Here is a 16612-nt window from a genome sequence, read left to right on the forward strand (position 1 = left end):
GCTTCAATGGCTGCACTTCTATTGCTGGCAAAAAGAGATTCTCCTGGATCAATCAGGGACTTTGTGGTGTCCCTGAGATCAGCCGGACATACTCTTCCCTGTCACCGTCTCTTCGGGATGGTTTAGGTCCAAAAGGACCGTCCAGCGGCAAAAGTATCGACTGCGATCTTGGAGCTCTAAGACGTCGTGTCATTGCCACGTCAGCTCCTCCTTCCATAGGATAATCATTCTGAAGAATAACCTGGAAGAGGAGAGAGTACTATGGCTGGGGAGAATATATATGGAAGATATCTTGCCCAGGACAATTGGTGGGCTTTAAACTGAATGTGGAATAGAAGGGAGACAATATCCAGAGGCACCCTCAAAACATGTTATTGTAGCCAACAACAAAGGATTTCTCAGGAATACACTAGGAGAGCTATTAAGCAATGGAACAACCTGTCTCTTGGACTCATGACTGTTCCATACTTGCAGGTTTTCAAGCAAGCAGATGAGAGCCAATTTTCTGGGATGGTATGAAGATTTCAGCTGTAGCATTGGATTAGAATAACTCAAAATACTACAATCCTCCAATGAACTCCTTGTACCAACCCCACAGAAAGGATTCAATGGCAGAACACATAGCATCTTTTCAGATGTGCAAAATGATATTCATGGGGCTGAAGGAATGATGTCAAACACTAATCCCAGGAAGCCCCATCTCATAGTTTTACTCTTCCCCTGTATATTCTGCTTTTTTAATGCTAGAGGAGTTAATCCCTAATTAATATTCCTGTGTTGTAAACTTAGCTGTAGAGAAGATAGGTAGGTAGGTAAGGAGAGAGAGAGAGAGAGAGAGAGAGAGAGAGAGAGAGAGAGAGAGAGAGATGTATGATAGATAACAGTACTATGATGTATCACATATTCCAAATGCAAATATCATATATGGGCTCCTACACTTGACACAAATACAATAGCAGAGTTGGAAGGGACCTTGGAGTCTTCTAGTCCAACCCCCTGCCTAGTCAGGAAACCCTATACCGTTTCAGACAAATGGCTATCCAACATCTTCTTAAAGACTTCCAGTGTTGGGGGATTCACAACTTCTGGAGGCAAGCTGTTCCACTGTTCCATCCACTGATTAATTGTTCTAACTGTCAGAAAATTTCTCCTCAGTTCTAAGTTGCTTCTCTCCTTGATTAGTTTCCACCCATTGCTTCTTGTTCTACCCTCAGGTGCCTTGGAGAATAGTTTGACTCCCTCTTCTTTGTGGCAACCCCTGAGATATTGGAACACTGCTATCATGTCTTCCCTAGTCCTTCTTTCTCTTAAGCTAAACATACCCAGTTTCTGCAACCTTTCTTCATATGTTTTAGTCTCCAGTCCCCATATCATCTTTGTTGCTCTTCTCTGCACTCTTTCTAGAGTCTCCACATCTTTTCTACATCATGGCGACCAAAACAAGTGTGGCCTTACCAAGGCATTATAAAGTGGCATTAACACTTCACATGATCTTGATTCTATCCCTCTGTTTATGTAGCCTAGACCTGTGTTGGCTTTTTTGGCAGCTGCTGTACACTGCTGGCTCATATTTAAATGGTTGTCCACTAAGACTCCAAGATCCCTCTCACAGTTGCTACTATTGAGCAAGGTACCACCTATACTGTACCTGTGCATTTCATTTTTCTTCCCTAAATGTAGACCCTTACTCTTTTCACCATTGAATTTCATTTTGTTAGATAGTGCCCAATGTTCAAGTTTGTCAAGATCCTTCTGTATCTTAAGCCTGTCTTCTGGAGTGTTGGCTATTCCTGCCACCTAGGTGTCATCTGCAAATTTGATGAGTTCCCCATTTATTCCCTCATCCAAATCATTAATGAAGATGTTGAAGAGTACTGGGCCTAAAACAGAGGCTTGGGGTACTCTAATAGTATACTATTTCAATCTACTGGGTATAGGGAAACTAATAGACAGGTTGATGGATACTTTTCTTTTAAAAAGCTCCATTCAGAATATTGTTACCAACTTTGATTATAATTTTTTAAATATACAAAGGCCTTTTTAAACATAACTTTTCTCTCTCCTCTCCCAGTGATAACTTTGACTAATTTATATACTTTTTAAATGCAAATTCTTTGTAATCTCTTTTAGCATAATTTCTCTTAAGTGCTTTGTTGCATAAATTTTCCAAGTTTAAATCTGATTTAAATTTGTAACAACCTCTTTTTGTACATGACTTACCCATTCTTTTTCAGATGTATTTCTTTCATGTTATTTTTTTCCTTTGTGGATTTTGGATCAGAGCAAGATTAAAAGTAGTACTGATATATCTATTTGGGCAGATTTTTCAAACTGTTCCCTTTAGAATTCTATGGCAGGTTTTATGTTTAACCATTCCCACTAATGGATAATGTCCATTATACTCAGCATGCAGTAGGTTTAGGCATTGGAGTGTGACTTCTAAACCCAGCATTCCTGGCTTATGCGGAATATTTTGGAGCGTTTAGTTTTTGGCTCCAAAATAGCTTAGAACAAAGTTAGTTCTTCAAAAATCAGAAATAGCTTGGTTTATTTGAGCTGCCCTGGTCTCCAAATATCATTATGAGTTTCTGATCTATCATAGAGCTTGAAAAATATGATTTAAGTCAAAGAGCTTGAAATTGAGGTAGATTTATGAATCAACAAGGCAGAAATTTATATTGGGTGTGGATCTTAATCTAAGCCAGAAAAAAAGATAATTCTTGGCCTCTTTCTAGAGGATTTTTTTGAGCTCCCTGAGTTTATCTTCAATCCAATGTTTTTCTGGCAGATCTCAGCTCTGTAACTAACAAAACAATGTCAGGTGTATAGAATCAGTGACCCAATTTACACATGTTATTCAGAATTAAGAAGTGAAAGTGAAGAAGCCCCACTTGTTTACCACAGAGTATACATAGCCCTCGCCGTGTGTCTGTTTGGCTCAAAAAACCTTTTTAACAGTTGTATTTCACCAGTGGTCTTTTATGACCTGAATTTCTGCAGTCTGTGGTTGTGACTGAAAATCAGTTTTAGGAGTGCCGAAAGTGCTATGACAGAAATGTAATGTCGCTTGATGAACATCTTCTATTCTAGTCTCAAACAAAGTATGAAAATTTTTGAAATTTTAAACCTACCTTCTGCATTGTTAGGCTATTTTTATAATCAAAGAATGTGGGAAGAGCCTATGTCTTTGTGTTCTGATTCCTCTGTTGAACATCTAAAGGGCAGGAGTATGATCCTGTTGAAAGGAGTTGTGCCACGAAAAAATCTTTATATGTAGTATCTTCAAGCAAATGATGTAGTGTGAGACAATTCTATTCAGGATGCCAGCCACTCTGTATAAATTATTGACATGATTTCATGGGATAGCTAAGTTCAGCTTTGTATATGCTAATAGCACTTACTTATATACCACTTCATATGGCTTTATAGCCCTCACTAAGTGGCTTACAGAGTCAGCATATTGCCCTCAACAATCTGGATCAATTTTGAGCCTGGTGAGATTCGAACTGCCAAATTACAGCCAGTTGGCAATCAGCAGAAGTAGCCTGCAATACTGCATTCTAACCACTGCGCCACCACAACTCTTTTCATGCAACTCTAGCAGAATGTCTTGACTGTTTTTATGTTGGAAGTTTATTTAAAAACAACAACAACATATTTTCAGTGAGAAAGCTTGCAATTGCTTTCATAAAAATAAGATTCAAATCTATCATAAATAATGTAGAGCCATCGAAATGACTGTGACTTAACATTACAGTAGGCATGATTTTTTTTTGTTTCAGTGATTTTCTAGAAGCATGTCTCCACTAAGTGTGTCTCTCTCCTACACACTCATCCTTCAGATTCATGTTGCCCTAGAATATCCTCTTGTTTACAGAAAATAAAGCTAATCTGAAAAAGAGAGGAGAATTAACTAGTATGCCTTTTCCTGGATCATGTCATTCAACAACAACAACAACAACAACAACAACAACAACAACAACGAGACAATGTATTATGATGGCTAAGGTCCTAGACTGGGAGTGGAAAGATGGCAAATCTTATCCTCAGCTCCCTGAATCATTTTGGATCAATCCTTAGCTTGAGGAAAAATGGAAGAGGAAATATGGGTATATCAAGGAGAAGTCAAACCTCCATCTATCTTGTTTAAAATATTAATTTATTATATGAAGATATGTTTTTCTCCATGTAGAGATACATTTTCCATGGGGAGAATGTCCAGACACTCTCCCCTTGGCTTTCAGACTAAACTATTGCCATTCACAAAAGCAGTGCCTTGTTTGCCTTAGTCTTTTCTCCAGGTTTGTGCTGTATGGCTATCCAGCTTCTTTGAGATATGTGTATTTCTTCCAGAAAAACAAAATGTTTATGCTGCGAATGATTTTAGAATTTGTTTTGGATCACTTTCTCATTTCCCCTTGATTTTATCCAGTGGAGATAAGATATGTAAAACATGAATTATTCTTTTTTTTTTCCAAAGAAGTTTTCCTTGCACTTTACATTTATGTAGTTCTGTAAATATAATGTTTAGAAAAACTGTACTCATGCAAACTGCACATAAAACTATGGTGGTTTTTTTTAAAAAAAAAAACTTGAAATGGCAGCCAAAGTGGAGAGGAAATTAAAATTGTGGAATCACTAAATCCCTTTGCAGGCTGAATGTATGCAAAATCAAACCACACTAAACAACTCGAAATGGCAGAATTTCATTTATTATTCTGCCAACCTTTGAACATAACTTCTATTGTAGTTTTACAGGTAGTCTGAATATGTGCTTATAGTGTATGTGTGTGTGTGTATATATATATTGGTAAAGCTGAAAAGGTTATATATATATACATTTCCAGCTTTGCCTGCTTCCTCTGTAGTGAAAACTAATGTCATGCAGCATTGGTTTTTCTTTGCAAACACTCTTTTATTTCTTTTGTTTGCAAAAACAATGCTATAGTAGGACACTGTTCAGTTTTTACATCATTGACCAGTTTTTCTATGGTGCTTTCTCTCCAGGGACTCCTGTTTGGTTCTTTGTGAAAATTGCTCCAATTCGAAATGAACAGGACAAAGTTGTTTTGTTTCTTTGCACTTTCAGTGACATCACAGCTTTCAAACAGCCTATTGAGGATGACTCATGCAAAGGTTTGCTATTTACTTTCTCTGTTGCATATGAAATATAACTTGTTTTGCATTTCAAAATGGAATAATTCTCTTTCGTAGATGTTTTGGTTTTAGAAGTTCTGTTAAGAATTTTGAGTGAAGCTAGTGAAGCTAGTGCAAACTGACTCTGAAGGTTAAACATTTTTTGAAATACATAAAAAACTACTGCTCCTGACCTGTACTCTATATGATAATAATAATAACAACATGTCAAGGCCATGCCAACCAGGCCTCCGACAGTTCTTTCTTTTCTTTCAGATCTTAATAATTGATGGAACCAATGGCAAAGCCATGAAAAAATTCTGATGATATTTCTTGTAGATCAAGGAACTACAGCCTTGATCAGCAGGTTTAAAAGCTATCAGCTGAGGCAACAGTGCATTATCCTTTTCAAGTTACATTTGGACCTTGAGATTGTTTTTGAAATTGCAGAATTGCATTTCTTGGTCATTCCCTAGAACAGATCATATCCCAATCCAATGCATTTCCCTTGTGACTATCTTTGTGTTTCTGTTGGGCTCTGCAGCCCTTGAAACCCCATATAATATTACTTTCTTCTTTGCAGTTTTTGTTTGTGAGGAGGATCAATTATGAGATAACTGAAAACAACTGAGATAATTAGATAATTTGCTATGTAGGCTAGAAACTGGGAGACCATGAGTTCTAGTCCTGCCTTAGGTCATTAAATCCATCTGAGTGACTTTGGGTCAGTCACTCTTTCTCAGCCCAACCCATCTTACAGAGCAGTTGTTGTGGGAAAAAATATTCTCCTTTATTAATAAATTCATTTTGTAAATGCAACACTTCTATTCTGAAAAAATGGTTTCTAAAGACTATGCCCTCCGCACATCTCCCAGCAATGAGTAATCCATGTCAAATTGCACACTACTAAAATAGGGCTATCCCCAAATATTTAATCTTGTTTTCTTCTGTCACACTTTGGGAATCAAATATAGCCCTGATACTTAGATTGGGTGTGCCCTACCAGTAGGGCTTCGGCCCATGATGGCGAACCTATGGCATGTGTGCCCAAAGTGGCACACGAAGCCATGTCACCTGGCATGCGTGGCATCATCCGTCCCTCTTCTGGGTTTCTGGCGTGTATGTGCACATGATGATCAACTGGACTTCCTGTGTGCAGCAGTGCCAGAAACTGGAAGAGCTGGTCTTTCATTTTTCGGCATGAGCATGCACACCGGCCAGCTGATTGTCGTGCGTGCATGCATGCCAGTAACCGGAAGACTAGCTGGTGCGCATGCATGTAACAGAAACCAGAAGTTCATTTTCCAGTGTGCATATGCCTCCTGGGCAGCTCCTCTTCTGAGTTACAGCCCCAATGAGTGTGTTGTATGCACGGGGTCCCTTTTCAGCACTCAGCGCCAAAAAGGTTCACCATCACTGACTTAGGCAATCAGTAGGGTTACGTCTGTCAGCCTCTGCTTCGCTATTTGTTTTCAGCTGCAATGGAAATGGGGAGGGGGGGCTGGTATTTGGGAGGGGAAGTTTAAGTACAAGAGAGATTGTAAAAAGGGAGTTTTGTTATCACCGTCTACTGCACATGCTGGAGACTAGTGTTTGGTGTCGGTCAAGGCCAACTGTCCTGCATACCAACCTGATGATGCTCCTTGAAGATGAAATTCACATGACACCTAAGGGATTTGCAGATTGGACAGTGGGAAGAGGGTTACCGGAGGGAGGGAGTTGGTCACATATTGATATGTATGATTTCGTGTGCTTTTGCCTCAGATCTTGCTTTGCTTAGCTGCTATCTTTTCATAACCAGTAAAAGTACTCTTAATTCTGCAAAATGGAGTTAAGTGGTTTCTTTCTTGGTTACTGAGGGAGGCCGGCTTGACAACATTTTTCTATGACACTTCAATGGAATTACTAGTGGCAGTTAGCATAAATTTGTAATTTCCATACAAATATTCATTGTATGTTACATATGAATGCTGTTATCAAAGTAGAAATTATTTTGTTGCATATATAGATCCCAAAAGTGATACGTGATATTTGACAGAAAATGACAGTAACCTATTATTTAGAAATGGCATGAGAAAGCAAAGGATGAAATTAGGCTGCCTTCCCCATAAACAATCTGCTTGTTTGTTCTAAGACATTATCCATTCCACACACAATAAAAGTCTAACATTTAAATAAATCATATGTTTCTATTTATAATTTCTCTTGTTATTACATAAAACATGAATTGGTTGGCTTTAAAAAGCTATCTGACGTTATTTACTCTTTTAAAACATTTATATGGCTGCTCATCTTTTACACAACTCTGGACAACTCCCAATGAAATCATTTTAAAAACTGTAAAATACATTCAATTAACAGAGTAAGCACAAAAACCTGGTACCAATCCATGCAAATATAACATTGTTTAATCTCCCAACACTTGGCACTTTATGTAAACTAATGAATACAATCAACTATAAATTGAAGACATTTACTTTTATATTATTATCCAAAGAAAACCATGATAAATGAGAAAATATTGGGATATTTCCAGCAAGGATACTGAAATCTAGGAAGATTTAGCAAGACCTTGTGAAATTTTGGCACACATTAATTTAAAATAATAATAATATGGAGATTACCATATTGTATATACCAGGTAAGCTAGAGGTGCCATGTTATCGATACTTGGTTCAATATCCCACACGTTAGGTTGAGCTGTCTGCATCATACCACACCAAAACATGCCAAAATATCCTCTATAAATACCTTAAGGACATCCTAGAAAGAATATTTCAGGTTTGCTTAAATTGTTTATTGCCCTCTATTAAAAAACTGAGCTACAGTGGCTCAGTGGTTAGAGTGCAGTACTGCAGGCTACTTCTGCTGACTGCCGGCTGCATGCAATTTGGGAGTTCAAATCTCAAATCTCAGGCTTAAGGTTGACTCAGCCTTCTATCCTTCTGAGGTAGGTAAAATGAGGACCCAGATTGTTGGGGGCAATATGCTGACTCTATAAACCACTTAGACAGGGATGTTAAGCACTGTAAAGCGATATATACTTCTAAGTGCCATTGCTATAGTACCACTTCCTTAAGGCTGAGTGATGAACATAGTTTCCTGAGTGCTGGCAGTATTATTGAGCTGAAGATCCAGTGGCTGAATCCTAACAACTTAAGCACATACTAATTCCACTATTTGGATGAATGGTTGACTAGTTATAATGTGAATTCCTATAGGTAGAACTGGGTTCTGAACTAATTTTTGTCCAAAAGACTAAGTTCAATCTGCATTGAATGGCAGTTCACGAATGGCTGTTTAGTGTTAAGTCTGCTTAGATCAACCACTAAATATAATTTCTAATTAGCCACTTAGGGCAAACATTCAGCCTTAGTGACACTGCAGAATAAGATGTTTACTTAAGAAACTTAAGGTATTTTGGTTTAAGATTGTTTATTGTGCTATTTAGAACTTTGATTTTTAGACATTTCTTTCCTCCTTTCAATCATGTCTGACTCCCAGGGAATGCCTGGACTGCAGTTTTGATGCTCAGATTTTTCAGAAGTGGTTTGCTATTGCCTCCTTCGTAGGGCTGAGAGAAAATGACTCGCCCAATATCACCCAGCTGTCTCTGCCTAAGATGAGTTCAGAACTCATGATCCCCCAATTTCTAGTCTGATACCTTAATTACTATACCAAAATGAATACTTTAGTTACATTATTTATTCTTCGTAAGCCACCAAGAATCTTTTGGATTTTGGCAGGATAGAAATGAATGAATGAATAAAAAAATAAATAGACAAACAAACAAATAATAATCAACATCTAAAATGTCAACATTTGGGGAAATAAGGGGAATGGAGGACTAGGAACATTCTCTTTAAGTGAACCAAGATCCTTCCCTATTGATTAGAATTTTTCAAGGAATTATTGAAAACCGCTGTTACATAGAGTTATGAATAGAAAATCTGTGAATAGATTTTTAATTTCACAAAACAATATTCTACATTCTGGTATCCAAGTGTAGCTGAGATTCACATAATGGGTTCATGTTTACTCCACGTAATTTCAGGCCCATCTTTTATCCATCAGCCACCTTGAGCTGCACCTAAAGTATGCTATAATCTGATCTTGAAATGTTCTTCAGATTCAAAATTAACTTTTCTGTGACATGGATGTGAAAGCCTTTTTTAATTAAGGAAAAGATGTCCATTACCCTGGACATTTACTTTCAGACAAGCCCTGTAAAACCTTGGAAGGAGTTACTTCAGAATAAATATGCCAGGATCAGGGTGCAAAGTGCCCTGAAATACATTGAAGAATTGAATTCCTTAGTTCTTTGGAATTGGGGTACACTCTGTAACATGAACTCATGGACCAAATCACATTTTATGGCATCTTCTTGAAATTTTTGTTTGCTTTTAATATCATATCAAATCCATAAAATACATTTCAAAAAGTAGTGTTTTCTTGACATTGGCTTTTCATGTCACAGCAAAAGTTCATTGCATTTTCATCTTACCTGGCTAATGTGAATAATCAGTCCCTGTCTATTTTCTATGGAAGAAAGACAGCTCTGTCTCTCCTGAGGATTCTTTCCTGATGTGTTAAACAATAAAATAAAATTAAAATTAAATAAGAATTCTGCATTCTAGATGAAGTGGAACATCCTCAGTCTTGGTTCTATTATAAATGTTTCTGATTCTGGCCTCCCTTTTGCGTTTCCTCTATTCATTATTGCTGTTTTACAACCATGATAACAATGTCTATTTTTGTTCTTCTGCAGTATTTTTTATCTAGACCAAGTAATGCTTTTCAAGGACTTAGTCTGATGAAAGTACAAAGATACTGGGCTGCCACAGGGGAGCTCTTACTTTAAATATTGTCTTATATTTGCAACCCTCCTAAAAATTAAAGAGCAAAAAGATCCCTTTAAAAATTAAATAGAAAACCCCTCCCACACCCACTTTGTGTGTATGCGTGTGAATGGGTTGTGTATATATGAAAGATCAGTAATAAAATAGACTTATTTCACTCCACTTTTCCATTGCTTTAAAATCTTATGTCTCTAAAACACAATAAAACAAAATATAATCTCTCCAAAACAAAACAAGACCAAAAAAAATCAAATGAGCTGGTTTGTAAAATAAAATACATAGTATATAAAAACAATTTACCCACAACAATGAACACAGTGCATTTCAATGCCTAAAACAAACAAACAAACAAACAAAAACCCACAAGAAAATAGAACTCATATAAGGGAGCAAAAAAGAACAGTACAGGATTTTTTTTTTAAAAAAATGCATGTGCTATTCAGTACCATGGTCAGCGGCAACAGTTATTACTACTGTATTGTCTCAGACAGCAACATTTCATTCTAATGAGCAATCTTACTTATTTACTATGCATCTGTAGATATGTAACCAGTTTGAAAACACTGTGCATTCACATATACAATATGTCCAGATGTGTGGCAGTAGAAACATGCAGTAACTCACAGGCTGTTAAAATGAATTATCTACACAGTAGGAGGACAATTTGAAATAAAACTACATAATTTTTTCTGCATTCAAATAATGAATGATTCATTTTAATTATGCAAAAGGTAGCTGCACGAGAATGCCTATGACCAGATCTCCACATGCCAAATCTGTCCATGGCTTATTATTGCCCTAAGGGGATGAGTGATAAGCCATTTGGCCTTGGTTGTTAGTACTTTTCTTAATTCAGTGTAAATTCACTGCATTGTTTCAGATTAAAGCCTTTTTTCTTTGCTCAAATTCTGTTCAACTGGAGTGGTAACTATTGTGCAATTTATTTAGGTTGGGGAAAGTTTGCTCGTTTGACACGTGCACTAACAAGCAGCCGAGGAGTCCTGCAGCAACTTGGCCCCAGTTTGCAGAAAGGAGAGAACGTTCACAAGCATTCCCGTCTAGCAGAGGTGAAGTCTGCATCATGTTTCCATTCTATCTGAATGTTATGAATGTTGTGATAACTTAAAGAGCATCCACTCTCTTGGAACCAATAGCTTTCCCTCAGAAGTGTAATCTACTGTTGGGGAATCAGCTGAGAGTTAACATTGCTAATCAAGGAGATTTAAGGGTCCACAGTCCCATAACACTGATCTAATCATGACCTCCCTGTTATGGCAAGATGAAGAGTTTTACATTTTTACCTTGGAGCTGGGCTGCTTTGAATTACAGGCTTGAATTCTGGGGCTCTCTGAGTGATACTAAGCCCTCTGTAACTAAAAAAGAATTGTTTTCCCTCTCTAGCTGAAGCCTGGGCTGTTTGTCTTTTTCCTCTACACAAGTTTGGAGCTGAAGATGAGAGTTGGGCATTGTGTCTTATCATAAATGAATGACCATAGATTTTAGGCTGGGTTCCAACATTTGGAAACTCCCTGGTTCATTAAACTGATGTTTTAAAATGCTTCAAAAAAAGAACTGCTTAAATTTCTTCAGTGAATAAAAAAATATTCAGATACAAATTGGATCTGCTCTTATACGGCAATTCAAACATATTGGTGTATTACTCAATGTATTTTATAGGAGTGTAATTTAAAGTAACAGATCATGTGCCCCTACATGCTATTTGCACTATAACAGTTAAAGAAGTACACTGTGAAAAATCTAGATTTAAATTTAGTTTTGCCATGTACTTATGCTGCTGTTTCTACCATTGAACTCACATGTTAACCTTTGGATTAGCAGATAGAGAATACAATTGAGTCAAAATTTCACAGGTAGGTACAATTCCCTGTTAGGCCAGAATACTACATTTATGAGGCTGTAGTGTTATTCCATTGCGTCCCTTTTTATTATCAAACAAACAGACAAGCTGCATTGATTCTTCCCATAAAAGCTGTTTCATATACAATCTTCCAGAGCTGATCTCTTTCTACATGCTTGTTTTTTGCCAACACTGGAAGCAAGTTATAAATATTTTGCATGCAGAATCACTGTCCAGTCTTTGTAGAAACCTTCCTAGATTCTACTATAACTGAGAAGTTCTGTGCTCAGACTGCTGATCACTGGAATTACAATACTGTTGGGATTGAAGTTATGATTCTTTTCTCTTTGTTCCTAGTTATTCCCTTTGCGGCTTTAATTCGTGTCATTTTGGATTCATTCTGCCTAAACTTGTGAACTGAGACTGGATTGTGTTATAGCATAAACTTTGTTATGAGATGTATTTTGGGCACTTAATAGAAACATGATACTGCCATTTTGTGTGGGAGAACATATAGGCTGTCTTTCCTGATGTCATCTTGGCATTCTGTTTTTGGCATATGTTAATTGATGTTTCCTGTTTTGGCAAAATGTGGGTGTTATTTAGTGAGCACCTTATGAATAACAACAGATTTTTTGGGATGTTGAAACATTGCCTCCCCTTCCCTATGATGCTTCAGCTATGCCTTTCATGCTATTACAAGGAAAAAAACCTCAGACAAAATAGTAGCCTACTTAGCTGGAGGAATTCATTATCATGGTTGCAATGGTTCTTTGCCTGAAATTGGTGATATATAGCATAGCTTTCAATAAACATAGAATCCCCTTACATGCAAACTTGGGCATATGTATCGGTTTTTGAACCAGGCTTATTTGCTTTGATCAATCTGAATGCAGTAAGTGTTAAGATCTGTTGTAGGTTGTTTTTGTATGTGACACCTCACTTGAAGGGGCCTTTTGCTTTTTGTTTGACAACTATGTGCTAACTGGTGGTGCATCTGACAAGACTTCAGATGAATTTAAATCAGGACAGCTGGTAAGTTAATTATAAACAATAAAGGTCAAGATTATGTTTCTGCACATATTAATTGCCAGTTAAATATTGCACTCATTATTTCAACACCAGTGAGCCAAATTCTAATAGAGTTCATCAGGAATCAACAGATGTTGCAAAGAAAACCCAATGGGGAAGAGGACATCAAAAGAAATATGATTAATAACAGTAATAGCAGTAATAATAGTATGTACCCATCTTGCAATTCCCTTTTTTGGAGAAAAGAAATTCATGCAAAATACAGAAATGAAATAAGATATAGTAAGCAAAATAAATTAAAGGCATAAATTTAGGGAAATGAACATATAAATAAGTTTAATTTATAATTACTATAATGTAATTAGTTTATATCATTCAGTATGTTTCTCCATACTTTTCTATCCTTCAAATCATCTTTGATTTTACCACGGATTCATTTCTTGCCTTTGTCTTCAAATTTCCTACTTTTTGGGCGGTGGGGGGAATATCATCAACTTCATCGATGCACAATTTCTCATTACTTCCCTTTCCCTTTATGCTATTCACTCTTCCTTCATTTTTTTGTTTTTCAACTTGATCCTTCTTCATACTTTCTATATAATCTAACTACCTCAACTACTTCTTTCCATCTGTTGTTCACATTTCTATTTAATCCGTATTCATTCAATACTCAGTCATCTTTAATTTTTTCTTTTTTTGTTTTATCATACACACTGCTTAAGTTATTCATTCCCATTGTTTCTATAACCCTGAATTAAGGTCCAGCTCAAGACCAAACATATCTAGCTTCTACCACCTTTGTTTGTAAGACCAATTTTCTTTATTAGTGATCATTTTCTTTGCCTTGCCTTGAATGTCTTGCCTTGAATTCTTCTTTCCACCTTGTTAAAAAGTAACATACAAACTGGGGGAGAGAATGATTTAAACATGATAAAAAAATTTTAAATTTTTTTTTTAAAAAGTTGCAAACTGCTCTGCAATTTTTTCTAAAAAATATTTTTTCCCCTTGAATCTTCCATTCAAGCACCAAGTGGGAAAAAAATTCTGCTTAGCTTCCAAATCCAAATAAATTAAGCAGGTGCTATCACCTGCTCAGGTCCTATTAACATACTTTGTAAATGACTTGGAAGAAGTGCTTCAGACATCGCAAATTTGTAAACATCACACCTCCAATAGCCATCAAAGGAATCCATCTTTTTTTTAGACTTTTAAGCAAGTTATGGCTATTTTAAGAGTCAAATTATTATTCAACTCCTTAAAGCAGCAACAGCATCTATTTTCAAGATTCTGCAGAAGCCTGAACAAAACAGTGTTTTCAATGAATAGCAAAGTCATGCTGTGTGAAGTCCAAAGGACTTCTGCATCATTTTCAAACAGTGTACATTTCAAGCAGTGTACAATTCAGCAACAGTGTATAATGTTGCTGAATTGGGCCATCTGGCAATATCCTTTAATAGAAACTTTCAGATGCAAAGCTGTCTTTCTTACAGATTGTATTAAAATCAATTCCTGCTTGGATTCAAGTTCATGTATTCATATTTGTGGGAAAATGAAATATATCCACAAGTGACTTGATGTGCTTTATAGTTCAGCTTGTAAAAAGAATGCTAATGTAAGAATAATGCCCACTCATAGAATTAGAAAATACATTATATAATAGATGGCTGCCCACATTCCCAGAAATAAGAAGGAACCCTGCTTGCTTTGCTATAGCCATTCATGTTTAATCATTTTGGACAGTTTTAATTGTTATTGTTTAATGACATGATTTTTTCCAGAATTAATATAACAATACCCAATACACAAAAGCTAGGAATACATAACCAACATATACATTGACTTCTTCTTCTTTTGAAATGCTTTTGGTATTGTTCTGGATTTTAAATGCAGAGGGGGATGCTTAGAATATCTGACTCCCTGGAACAGCTGCACTGAAGCAGAGCAGTCCTGGGAAATGGTTTATGCCGCAAATCTTATGTTGCATGTCAGTATGCAATTTCCACACAAACCCCATTCCCATTACCTAATGCGACTAACAGACAGTGAGGCCCAGGTTGAAGAAAAAATTGTCATTCCTGCCTCAGTGGATACTTCAGTGTAGTTGCCATGAACAAGGGAGATGGAGAACATCCTGACTCCGTCTGGCTCTTTTTCATCAGTAGAACTGGGCAAACAGCTGAGTCTACCTGGTGGAGAAAAGTTACTACAAGGCAGGCACTGAGGCAGAGAAGGCCCATCTCCTCGGACTTGCCAAATGTAATTCTCTAGCAGACCACAGTATACTGTCTATGTCAAACCTAATAGCATGGAGCAGATGAAAAGGGGAGAGACATTCTCTCAGATAACCCAACCCCATGTCATGAAGGACCTTATCTGGTCATCTGAAAGGATTGACAGATCTTTCCCCCCTTCCAACTGTTTTTTCCTCAAAATGTATCTTTTTCTCATTGTGGCATATTGGTTTTTCCTGTATTGTGATCTAGGTGCATTGCCCAAGAGTGATTAAGGAGTTTTATGAGAGGATACAGATTTTACTGTATGTATTTATACACACACAGATAAAATCAAGGTTAGATATTAGTTATGAAATAAGTTCCTGCATTCTTATTTTGATCATCTTCCTGTTGTAAACTGTCTGGAGTTGCTCGACTGGCATAGATGTGTTGGAGATAATTAGGTAAGTAACTAATATATAAATAGCTTCTCATATGTTCCAGTCCTCTAAAGATATTTGGACAGCACATTTCACTGGCTTAAAAATAGCAGTGCTGATGATATATCAGGCAAACTCTACAGGGAAAGTAACTTTTTAGGGAAGATAGTCCATGTAAATTAATATGAAAATGTTTTTGTTTTTAAGTTTCAATTTAAAAATGATTTTACTCTTTATTTATTTATCTTTCTCCCCCCCCCCCCCATTTCTATAGGTCTTGCAGTTGGGCTCTGAAATCCTTCCGCAATACAAGCAAGAAGCACCAAAGACTCCACCACATATCATTTTACATTATTGTGTTTTCAAGACTACTTGGGATTGGGTGATTCTGATTTTAACTTTCTACACTGCAATTTTAGTCCCTTACAACGTCTCATTTAAAACCAAACAGAACAATGTGGCCTGGCTGGTAGTGGACAGCATCGTAGATGTCATTTTTCTGGTAGACATTGTGCTTAATTTTCACACCACATTTGTTGGGCCTGCTGGAGAGGTGATCTCTGATCCAAAGCTGATCCGCATGAATTACTTGAAGACCTGGTTTGTAATTGACCTCCTCTCCTGTTTGCCATATGATGTGATCAATGCATTTGAGAATGTTGATGAGGTGAGTCTATGAATTTTGTTTCCACATTATTTTAAACCATGAACCAAAACAGAATGAAAAGAGACCAGTTTTCTGGATTTTTACCAGCTTCTCTCTGTTCACATTATATGCTTACCGTAATGCTTTTTTACCATCCTATATTGCAACTATTAACTTATAAGAACTTCAAATATAGTCTATGTTTCCTGTGAAATTTACTTACTTTTAGGCTCAATCATTTTCTTTAGGATTTTGAAATAAAGTTGTAAGATGAATAGGCAACTTGAAACTCATACATAGGTGAAATAATATGGAAATGTTTGTGGTGCAAGAGAGCGTAATCAATTTTACTAGATGTGATTGAAAAATCTCTCTCTCTCTCTCTCTCTCTCTCTCTCTCTCTCTCTCTGTGTGTGTGTGTGTATGTG

The 16612-nt window shown here is 36.7% G+C and overlaps 1 protein-coding gene across 1 annotated transcript in view; it reads left to right on the forward strand.

Moving 5' to 3' along the window:
- KCNH1 (potassium voltage-gated channel subfamily H member 1) overlaps positions 1–16612 on the forward strand; it is a gene marked incomplete at its 3' end in the record, with an annotated part of 228925 nt that overhangs the window by 38092 nt on the left and 174221 nt on the right. The window contains exons 4-6 of the mRNA XM_081942243.1: positions 5008–5136; positions 10944–11062; positions 15813–16205. Coding sequence (XP_081798369.1) covers positions 5008–5136; positions 10944–11062; positions 15813–16205 — 641 coding nt within the window. The remainder of the gene's footprint in view (positions 1–5007; positions 5137–10943; positions 11063–15812; positions 16206–16612) is intronic.

This window comes from Natrix helvetica (assembly GCF_964273705.1).
Source record: "Natrix helvetica genome assembly, chromosome: 2".
Classification (NCBI taxonomy): Eukaryota; Metazoa; Chordata; class Lepidosauria; order Squamata; family Natricidae; genus Natrix; species Natrix helvetica.